The sequence below is a fragment of the Mercenaria mercenaria genome, chromosome 15, assembly GCF_021730395.1.
Source record: "Mercenaria mercenaria strain notata chromosome 15, MADL_Memer_1, whole genome shotgun sequence".
Lineage (NCBI taxonomy): Eukaryota > Metazoa > Mollusca > Bivalvia > Venerida > Veneridae > Mercenaria > Mercenaria mercenaria.
The window spans coordinates 18399238-18411682 of NC_069375.1; the positions used below are offsets into that span (position 1 = coordinate 18399238).

At 33.0% G+C, this 12445-nt stretch overlaps 1 protein-coding gene across 7 annotated transcripts in view; it reads left to right on the forward strand.

Annotated features, from left to right (window-relative positions):
* The first annotated feature begins 467 nt into the window (after nt 1-467).
* LOC123548862 (alpha-protein kinase 1-like) overlaps nt 468-12445 on the forward strand; it is a 44487-nt gene continuing 32509 nt past the window's right edge. For all 7 annotated transcript variants that reach the window (XM_045336474.2, XM_045336490.2, XM_045336481.2 and 4 more), the window contains exons 1-2: nt 468-627; nt 11035-11184. In XM_045336474.2, the coding sequence (XP_045192409.2) occupies nt 610-627; nt 11035-11184 (168 nt within the window). In that variant the 5' untranslated portion in view covers nt 468-609. The remainder of the gene's footprint in view (nt 628-11034; nt 11185-12445) is intronic.

The window sequence follows — 12445 nt, forward strand, 5'->3', positions numbered from 1 at the left end:
ATTTAAAACATATAAACAAAACACGTATTTACAAAAGCTTGAAATATTAGGTCAATATTTAATAAAGGATGAGAAAACTAAGATCCTGCAAAGCACACTGGTGCAGACGGAAAACATTGATAGAAAATTCTTGACTGTGAAAATTAACTATATTCCTTTGAATTACATAAGGCAATAAATGTTATATTTGAAAGTATTGCCCTTGTATAAGTCATTTATAAGCTGCCGGTACTTTATAGATATATAGGGAATAAAAAGAACTACCTTCAAATGGCTCCATTTAATTAGTAAATACGGTTTAGGAAATAGGTAAAACAACAAATATACCGTCTTCAGTACAGAAATAATAACTTATATTGGTACATGGAGTGACTGTCACCGACAACTTGATTTACACAACATTTTATATCATAATTACACTTATCTCCTCATGACATAATCTTACACAATTCTCTCTTTTTTGCCGGACCGTTTTGTCAGGTTGTCATTTTATGTGACGTCACGATATAAAAAACATTAATAAACCTTTCCCGTCGTGCAAAAGTGTATCTGGTATTGGGAATAACGGTGCGCGTGCATGAATTTTTTCTGGAATAATCTTCAAACAAAATGAAACACTTTTTCGCGGTATGTATCATTATTTATTTTATAAGTTGTTTAAAGAAATTATTAAATTAAAAATTAAACAAAAAAGATTGCGCAAACAATTAGGCGCTATCAGTGTAATCATGGTTTAAACATACTGTCTTTGTCTGTAACAGTTTATAGTTATAAACTAATTATAATGGCACTTTAGTTTCCGTTTATAAGCTCTGGAACGTTTAAATCACGAAAATACTGCCTTGGTAATCCATGAAAGAAAAGCAAAATAAAATAGTTACCACATATTATTATATTTTGTATCCGCACAAACAATTGAAATGATACGCACTTTTGACTGATTCACAAAAAAATATCAGAAAGGGTTCTCGGGTCTAGACCTTTGGCTTGTTACTTGTAATGGTCATTCAGAGGCTGCTAAAATGTAAAAAAGTGTATGCAAAGAGAGAACTCTTACATTTTGCACCATCAATAACTTATAAAACTTGTTACCCGTGAGAGAATTTTCTTATATTTCAAAACGAAAATGACCAAAACAATTTAAGTAAAACATGTTAAAAGGATTACCAAAAACACATAACTGAAAAAGAGAGACAAGTCTAAATTACGTTAAATAAATAGAGAAGGTAAACTTTGAACAAACATTACAAAAATGTTAATAGTAATAAACGTTTCTGCGGCTTAACGATAAAAATGACATTTTAGAGCGTCCGCAAGAAAATTATGTAAATAAAACGTAGTTTTAAAACACTGAATAAAGTTTGTTTACCGACGCAATATTTTCTCAAGCGGAACAGTTAAAAGCGATAAAGTAAAACAAGAAAATAATTTTGTTATGTATGACAAATTATTACCATTGTCCGCGTTCAAGACTAGTTTCATATTCTGTGAAGCAATATTTGATCATTTCACTTTGAGATGATCGTTGTATCTAACTAAACTGCGTATCAACAAATAGAAATCTAGTGTCAAAGAGACAATTCAGACAAAAATACAATAAGACGAAAAACTACCCTACATGCGGCAACAAGAATAAAATTTAATATAATGTAAGATACTGCCAGATATGCGTAATACTTTTATTTGTTCTCTGATTTTCTTCAATCTTAAAATATTAAAAATATGAAAACGATATATTTATTCTTTAAAATAGTTTTTTTTAATAAAACTTCAAATTGGTACACTCGTCGTACTATAACCAAACCATTTCAATTTTATAATTAAATGCATGCCACGTTTGTGCATTGATATGAATTAAATTGAATAAAGATTTTGTGGATGAAAAGTGTAAAAGCTCCAAGATGGTATCCTTTGTTGAGGGGCATGACATTTGAAAATGGAAATGTGCACAAGGAATTTAATACAAAGTTCTTTCATTGCTATAGATTATTAACATTTTCATCAAACGTTTGGCCAATTCGGCAATATTTCACTCGCGGAATGTATTTTACGTAACAGAAGACACTTGTCATGCTTATATTCGCATGTATGTTTTCGAGTTGTTTACTTGTAAACGAAAGTATGTTTTTTATTAAGCGGGAGGCTTTCTGAAATGCGACAATACGGGGGTGACTTGCATTTCACTGTATACTATTCAACAACCATTTTTCCGTTTTCTTGAAGCAAATGTTTGAATGTCTTGTAGAAAACAGATCTATTACGGAGTGAAAATCTAGAAATTCTCTCAAATGTTTTTGAATTTTATATGAAACAAAGAGCAATTTCCTTTATTGGTATATAACCAATAAAATAATTTTTCAACGATTACTTCCCTTTGATGGGACCGACAAAACATTAAAGGAAATGCATTTAAACAGCATCATCGTGATATAGTTTTATTTCCTTTGAATAATCACTGTGATTTCTATTTCCAAACCACAGAATTCTCGTACTTTACTTGCTCTCGTTCGGGCGTTTTGCTCATTCTTTATATTGAGTTCGCAAAGTATATAAAAAGTGGTAATTGTATGTGTACTTGGTCGTACTGTGTCTGTATCATCCGACAATAACAAGTTAATGCAAATCTTCTGTACGACAGCTGATAAGACAATGATTGCGAAGCAGTAAATGAGTGCAAATTGACAATTACACATTTTTGCACCGTGTATCATTAAAAAGAATATCGTATAACGCTCTATGGATTTATGCATTATTTTAGTTGTATAGGTATTTTTATTGTTCTGAAACTGAATTGTCTTTTTGTATGATCTATGTAAGGACATGTGATTGGACATACCTTTGTCAATGTGTATAGTTGAAAAACAGTTGTTTCAAAATTATGTGGCGCATTATTTTTGTAGTGTACAATAGACTTATTTAAATTTGTATATACTCGGTTTTGATTGGCCAAGTTTGCAGGGCGCGCGAAGATCATAGTGACGTGAAGAGAACTGTCGAATAGTTCTACGTGTTTAACCATTTTGTACTAATCAGACAAATACGCCAAAACGATAGGATTACAGACAAAACTTTACTGTTCATGGTATAATTTCATTGCATATGAAATGTATAGGTTTTAACTTTTAACAAAATAAAAGCTGAAACACGTTTCACATCAAAATGATTACTTCTATTTCTAAATGCTAACAAAATACTCAAAATGTAAAACTTGTTTTGAGGATGTCATTGACTTAATGAAACTTTATACTTTTACTTTCTAGTTTGTACATTCACTGTGACGTAATGTAATTCGGACTAAATTATACAAACGCGCATTAATTTTAATTTCAAAAATGTACATATTTATGATCCAGTAAGTGATAACTTAATCATATTTACATGATATAGGTTACCTAGCCGGAAAAGAATTCTCCTTATGCCCACATTTGCTTAGACAAGTATTTGCCTTTAGAACCGAATATATAATTGCAATAAAGTTGCTTTATGGGCTTTATTTCATATAAAACCGGTCATATTAATATTCCACTTGCTTGTGCATGTCATTTTTGACTAATCATTTAATAGTAGGTCAATAATAAATGTCATTCACACCGGCAGTAGTATACCGGTGTCTGAATATCCGAGCGTTTATAGTGCTTTACGGACTCAAGAATAGCCATCTTAAAACATTTTGAAATTTTGTAAATCAGTCGCAGTGTAAGGTTTACAAATATGGTTCGAAAGTGTAAAATATCTATGACGCTCTTGAGAACATCAAGAAAATCTGACATTTGTTTTTGAGCTTTTACAAAAATCAAATACTTGATTTTAGCATCTCTTGCGTTTTATTATCATTATCATTATTTATTTAATATAAGGTTTATATTTAAATAAAACCATGTGTAAATTAAAAACAAGTAATTCACTCACTCATTATCAGTTAAAACAGTTAAAAGTATTATAATAAAACTTCTACAATATTGCATACCTAAACACTTATAATACGTTTATAAAACAAATTAGCATTGAAAAAGCTTGAATCAACCCGGAATTTTAATTAATATGCTAAATACGTCACTTCTAAGACACATTTTATACTCAAAACTGGAACAGAAGTTGAAAAAGTTGCCAGAACTAAGCTGTCAGCTCTTGTCCTCGGCATACACAGTTCAAAAAAGTCACAGTTGTCAGGTTAATAACACATTTCAGACAGGTGTTCCTGCATATAAATCTGCAGATAAAGCATTTCATCTATTTTCATCATATTAAGGTCCCGGAAATTAGTCGTAAAAAGACGTGGGACATTATTTTTTTTAATTTATTTATATTTAAACTTCTAGACAAAATGTATTGCGCAGTTTCTCTTTGGCAAATGTTCAGATCTTTTTTTATCTCCAGTTGTATAAAGCTTGATCAATTTTAGTCTGTTTGTTTGGCATAAAAGTCAAAACTTTATTTATAGGTGATAAATTCACACTGTTACCTTTTTTTCGCAATGTATAACGCATCTTTAGTGTGTACAGCATTATTTTGGGATTTGGGTGTAAATGTTATGTATGTCTGTTTGGTCTTACTGGATTTTAAAGGGATATTATACCCAACTTTCATGTTTGAAAACGTAAGCATTTTTACGCAGCATCTATGTAAACACAAAATACACACGCGTATATGTTTAACCAGATTTTATTGCCTATATATATATATGTACAGGGTGTCCCAGAATATATGTCCACTATACAAAAATAAAAACCTTTACGGAACATTGAAAAGCAAAAGGGCTGGACCCAAGTTCTTACAATATTAGTGATTTGCCCTCCCCTACGCGTACGTATGTATAAATAATGCGTGTTAAAATAAAATACATAAATGTAATGATAGCCTCAGTTTAATAATAACTTGTCTATATTTTATATGCTCCATAAGTATTAAATACTCTGTCATTTCAAATGTTTCTTCATCTTGTTAAACAACATGATACTTAGACTATGTGCATACTCTCGATTCGGCGATATACATGTCCATGCATCTTTGTCCAAATATCAAATATTGTCATGAGCGGATATAGCCATACTTCACTAAATCAACTTTCGGTTAGTAGTCTCTTCACTTTGTTTGACCAGTTTTGCTTCCCATTTTCAGTATTTTTCAGGAATTGGCTCATATACAGCCCAAAGAATACAGTTCTGTTGTTCGTTGTTTATTTGTGTCAACCAAAATTTAACTTTTTTATACACCTATATCAATTCTGTAAAAAATTCGCCTTGAATTTCAAAAATAAATATGAACAGGAAAAACAAAATCAGTATTTTGCCTTTCGTATTGTTATGTTTCCTGACTACTGTCATTAATATGTGTCCTGACAGTTCTATAAATAGTGCACAACGAATAAAAACTTATAACATCGATAAACGTCCAAGATTTCGTTCAATAACAAAACAACAAACAAAAAGGCAGAGGTATATAATAAAAGGGTCATTATAGTGGGAATTTTTATTCGGTTCTTGTGGATTTTGCAAGGTCGGATCACACTTGGCGCATGCGTGAGACCCGATCTGGCAAAAATCCACTCCAGCCGAATACAGCATCCCAGATCGGGCTAGTATTATAACAACCCTTTTTTCCATTTCTTTGTTTTCCAATATGCCTAACTCGGCTTTTATCAACATGCATAATCTAATCATTGTTAACTGTTGAAAGTGTTCAACTTCCACACTTACATAATAAACGACTGTATGACATATGAGCCGTGCCATGAGAAAACCAACATAGTGGGTTTGCGACCAGCATGGATCCAGACCAGCCTGCGCATCCGCGCAGTCTGGTCAGGATCCATGCTGTTCGCTATTAAAGCCTATTGGACTTGGAGAAACTGTTAGCGAACAGCATGGATCCTGGCCAGACTGCGCGGATGCGCAGGCTGGTCTGGGTCCATGCTGGTCGCAAACCCACTATGTTGGTTTTCTCATGGCACGGCTCATTATAGTGACTGACATGCGTTACAAACATTGGCAAGACTATGAGCATGGCTGTAGTCACGTGTACCTGATGTGCGGCTATAGCATTTATAAATGTGTGAGAGTTTATGCACATCAAATTTGTTAACTTCAAGTTATATGACATTTAATGAGATTTACAGCTTTAACTGAGCTATACAGAGAAGATATATGTAAATATACTTTCTTTAGTAACACAACATCGTATTTCAAAAAGCAAGTAAACACTCAGTCAACAGTCAAGTTTAAGTTATAAAAGTCTTTACCATTTTCTTTGTATTTCTTCCTCTTTTACGCTATTATAAGGCAATATATGCAGGCGTGATTACGTTGAAATAAAAATACTAACATCACTCCTATGGAAAATGTGAAACAATTACATTTATTCATTTTTTTAATCAGGTATTTAAACCATTACCGTCAAGTACACAACTTTCTACATTGTATTTCACCTCTCGACAAAAGTCTATTTCCTTGCAAATCTGTCAACAAAATGGAGAAAATGGCGAGGAGATTAACCTTGATGGCGATTTGATAGAAAGTAGTTCAACAGAAGGTCATTTCGGAAGTATATAAACCAAGAACAAGTTTGGCCGAGTCTGTTAATTAATTTTGTTGAAAATAGAAAGTGCAGCACTCCTCCAGTTCCTTAAATAAGCGCCGGCTTTATATAAAAATATTAAGTGTACCAGGGGCCTCTCGCTGTCTCTCCTTGATGTAATTTCGAGCCTCTACGGGGCGTTGAATTCCTCATGCGAGGAGTCCATCCAGCTGGCTTTTGGAAAATTGGTGGTTCTACTCAGATGTCCGCCCGTAATCAAATAATGCACGGAGGGGAACCTGGGGTCTTCCGCCACCATCAAAGCTGGAAAGTCGCCATATGACCCATATAGTGTTGTTGCGACGATAAACTCAACAAAACAAACAAACATGATTACGAAAAACCAGAAATATTTAGAAAAGTTTATACAAGTGCGGGACGGCCACAACGATGGCAGTTATAACTAAGCAAAAAAGCAACCCTCACTTTGATTGTGTCTATTCATTTTAGGTAATGAAAAATGCAGTAATAAAATAATATCAAAGCGTTGTGACGACATCATCTTTGACAGTTAAATATATTTTAAAAGAATATCCTTTAGAAGCATTGAACGCCACCAAGCAAAGTCATTATTGGGTCTGTTCATGAGTTGTAGTGGAAAGTGCGGCAACCCGCAAACATCTTGGCATCGGCCTGTGGTTCATATAAAGATGTTGTAAGTTTCTGGCAGGGAGAATGTTAGTATACTGATATCATCATATCACACAAATAAATATTTAGGACATACCTTTCAGGAAATGGTACTTTTAATGAATCATTTGAACATTACGGCATAAGTTTGTCTTTTGTAGCCTAAAAGTGACATTCCTGTCAAATTAGGGAAATAGTTTCACCTTTGTTACAATCTGATATTAGCATTAAGAACATAAATAATAACAAAACAATAAATCTGTCAGCAGAACGTTTGAACCTTTGACAATGATGACACACCTGAAATCTTGGCGTTATGTAAACACCTGAATGTAAAGCATTTTATCTCCGATAAATATAAATACCTAGTCTCATAAGACATATGGTATTTAATACAATGTGCCTTTTCAGAGTAAAGGCACCTCTTATTGTTTAAATAACTCTGTCAAATTATGCTTAGAGCGGTGCTGATACAATGTACAAAGACACAGCTTGTCCAAATGCATATATAGAGACGGAGTCTTTTCCATCGATAAGATTTATTTTTAATGAAATTAAATTATACTAGCAGAAGAGTGTAACACAATCAGCATAAAAGACAGTGTATCAATACAGTATTGTTTTCACTAACTTATCGCAAGTCTGAACACCTAAAACTTTAAGTTAAAAGACAAACAAAAACGAATCTCTCCGTCCGTCATGTCCGATTTAGTGACTAACTATAGTGGTGGCTTTAAATATAAAAGTGTTTGCATCTCACATATATTTGATTTAAATAAAATTTCTATTTCCGTATTTAATATGTTAGATACTCATAGTATTTCAAATGTGGAAGCCTACGCAACAGAAATGTTTATGTTGAATATCTTGAAAAGTTCGGTAAGTCAATGGTAAATTATAAGGAAAGACTTCTGCAGGGTGTACCTTCGGTAACCTTGCTATGTTGTTGTTTTTACTAATACAGATATTTTATCCTATTTTGATCACGCACTTGCAAGACCCCGTATGATGTTGCTCTGGAACAGCTTCTCCGTCTAAGTATTGGCAGTAAACAGTTGTAAATTTTCATCATAAAAGTCTTCTTTTCCAAATGTCTCTTAAAACGACTTAATAAAAGTGACAAATGAAAGATTCAGAATCTGAAGATTAAGTTTTTATTTTGATTGATGGTGTTTTTTAACATTTTTGCGAGATGAAATTTGTCGATATTTAAGATATAATCAATGCACTTTAATGAATCAAAGCTTCAAGAAAATAAAGTCAACAATGTGTATTTATTAAATTTTCTATTTGAAAATTTTCATGCCAGAAATATTTTGCCTTACAAATATTTCCTCAATTAAAGCCACGAATTATTTGAAAAACAAGTGAAAAGTTAGAACGAAAGGAGAATTTTATGTAGTGTTAAAAATTTCAATATGATATAACATTTCTGAAAAATTTGATTGACTTCTATATCAACACCAAAGTTTTCCTTCAACCTATGCCTGGTGACTTCTGTTGGTAGATAATTTGTAACTTAACTGAGTATTCTCGAAGAATTGCTACATATCGTACATTTTCAAAACAATCATTTTAACATCACTGTACAATCTCGCATCTCAGTATATTCGCATCTTGTAGGGGACGTTTGACCCACTGGTTAATTTTGTTCCTAGCCTCAGTATCAAGAGGGAAATCTAAGGCCGGGCGCTTTCTTTTATATTCTGGTCCACACAAGAAGATATAAAGACCTTAAGGTCATTTTTTGTGTTGAACTAACATCGTATATCAGACTAAAGACGACCTGTCCCACCTTTTTTAATGAAAGATGCATCTTTAATAGACTGATTTGATCAATCTACTGATTTCCGACCGTTGATAATTAGACAAAATTTGATTTATGATGGGCTATTGCAATGCTATGTAAAAATTGTATTCTTAGAACCAAATATCTGCAAATTTCCGTGTTTTTGAATACTATAAAATATGACAAACTATTCGTCACTTTACATTTATAAGCTAATACCGAAAGGCTCTTCACGGGAAAGACATCCTGTGGTGTCGGCGGAAATGTCTTAATCATTGAATTTCCCTGAAAAATTCTGCAGCGTAAGCAATTTGCATACATGCAGTCAGGTGATTCACGAGTTCACTTAATGACATAAATACAAATTAAGTTCAAATGAGGCCATATTACGTATGACAACATAATTGCAACACCTGCATTACAGGTACACTGTCACAGTGAAAGTTGATTGACACAGTGACTCGTATATACTCTTTAAACAGTGTATGCTTTAGGACGATATATTCAAAATACAGTATTTGTTTGCTGTCAGACATAAATTCGATTTGTCTTCCTATCCTGTCGGTGGATGTCTAAAGATCTTGCATTTAAAATATCAATATGTAAATCATGAACCTTTGTCTATATTGTTTGAAGTTCATAACAACTGGTTGGTGTAAGGCAACACACATTTTTCGAAGAATCTGACAAAATGGATTCTTTGATATCTCTATAAGTGAAACGAGATTCCATCCGCTGGGCGCAAAAGTTAAATTCTGCCATATCTTTAAAAGGTACCTCTGATATTTATCTTCGGAAATATATATACCAGTAATTAAAGTTGGATGCGGAAGTCGATAAATAAACACAAATATAAAGCAATATAGGGAATTTCATTTTAGTTTGTCTACTTGCTTGGCTACTTGTCTCTCTGTCTGTTTGTCCGTCCGTCATTCACAATAGGTTAATCGGTTAATCGTGCTGTAACTATTATTGTACAATATATTGTTCTTGAAACGGTGGGCAAATTAGAAATCTATTTGGTTGCAATGTTGCTATTTTTAAAAAAAGACGATATAGAGAGTTTCAGGCCCTGCCTGACTACATCCAAATATTTAGGTGCTTTAGTATCAAAAACTTACGGAGGGTAGCTTTGATTGCTCGGCGGCAATAATCTTGGTTTTCAAAACACGTTTAAAAAGAAAATAATAGTCTCTTGTCTTGTAATGATTAATTAATAAATAAATGTTATACTAATTTTGTATGACATAACACTGACAGATATATTAGAGGCATGTATGGCTATGTCATACTATAACTCATAACATTAACTTGAGTAATATTTTTGTTAAATCTTTACAATAGAGGCTTTGACAGGAAAGGTATTCACGCAGAAAAAATCTCTGCTATTTGACAGTTACATGTCGACAGCAAATGTCAGAAAAGACAACCATGATTGTTATTAGGAAAATTTATTTTTAAATAAATTACTCCCTTACTATATATTAACATATACTTTAAAAAGGTGGTTTAAAATCATCTTTCTGTTGTACTGTGTAAAAGCGAGAATAACCTTTATATGATAAATATCCGATAATATTGATTCTAATTTTGTTTTGAAACTCTACCTTTACATCATATGCAAACACATATAAAGTGTATTCATATTTTTCGTCAAGGTATCTTAATTCAGCACAGTAAAATAAAAGAAATGTTTGACTATAACTTCTGTCGTTGCAAAAAGCAGCTGAAAGCAATGCTGTAGCAGAATTAATAATTTGTCTGTAGGATTTCAGATAAAATTTATTATCGAATTACACGTTTGAATTATTAGAGTGAAAAACTTACATTTTATGTCATAGAACAAAATTTAATTTCACGAGAATTCGTTTTCTTCGCCTTTCTATTAAATGCTATGCATTATGCCAGTTTTCAGGTATTGCAGGTTTCTTCCTCTTTAAATCACGTTGCTGGAAATGGAAAAAGTACGGTCCTGAAAAGCCTAGTGCACGGTTTTGTTAACGAAAAGTTGCATTTATTTAACTCCGTTTGTTTCCTTTCAGATCCTCTCTGTGTGTCTGGTGGTAGTGTACTGTCAACAAAGTAATAGACCACCGCGTCCTCCATCTAGCATGGGCACCATGGGGACGCCAGTACCGATGCCCTCAGCATCTCCAAAACCACCTGTCTCCCCTCCAAGACCTAAAGGATGTGTGAGTAATGTTTAATATACACCATTCTTTGTTTTGCGATTTTTCTTATCGGGTAAATACAATTTCCAAAGGTATTTTGGTTAGGTTTCTACGTAAAATTGTCAAGTTTTCATGGACTTCTACTTTGTTGCACATCAGTTTATATTGAAAGACGCCTACAGATCCGCCTTGGAGTGCACTTACCTGATGCAGCTTACTATCAACTCGCATAATACGTGTATACTCAAACATTTGATCAATTGTCATGAAACATGTTAGGAATGTTTCATGAATTATATTCAATTAATTCTGCTCGACTTCCGCAAAAAAGAGAAACTTCTGTTCTTCAAATGAAAACTTCATCTAGACCGCTGTGTCGATTTTCAAACTATTAATGGGTAACCTTCTTTTACCCTCTAAAATGTTAATGATATTGCCACCAAGACGTTGTAAAATTTAAGATTCAGGAACTAAATGTATCTTCTTGTCTGAACATTCTTGCTTGATTTCGATATACTTTCGAACTCCTGTTTCTTGCGGTGATCTTCTATCAAGATGGAACGTATTATTCCCAATGGCTGCCTAAGATGTGGTCACTTTACCATATAGAGACATACTAATAGAGAATTCTGTACATATACGCAGACATATAGAAAGATGTGCTAAAAACTGTACAATGAAATTCCACATTTTGTTTTCATTTTACGCTCTGAAAGAAAGTAACACTATCATTCGGAAGATGAAAGAAGCATATTTTAGCAACCATCTCTGAATGCTGAATAATATGAACTACACATATACGAAGAAGCTATGCAATAATTTCTATATTATCGTTATTTTGCTGACGGAAATAAAAACATACAATTGTACCGCTTTTATTATGTGTATTAGTGATGTCATTATTGATAACGTCGTTGCCTGACGACGACGTCCGTATTATCAGGCTCTTGATGGCCCATGTTAATGATGAAACTGGTGGCAATTTTATGTCGTATATTTACGCTTTTATACTAAATAATATAAAAAGGACAGTTCCTTTGATATCCCCACCTTTGTTTACTTTAGTTTCCATATGTGTAAGGTGGCCAACAAGTCTCTTTTGTGTTGCGACAAGCTTGTAAAATGTAAACTTCCTAAAATGCGGCATTATTGATGAATAATGTACTGCGCTTGAAACTGTAAGCATACCGCCTTTCAAATAGAAAGTTTAGAATTGTACACTTAAACATATAAATCTAATGGAGTGAGTAACCCTTTGCAAATGTGTCTAACATATGCACAC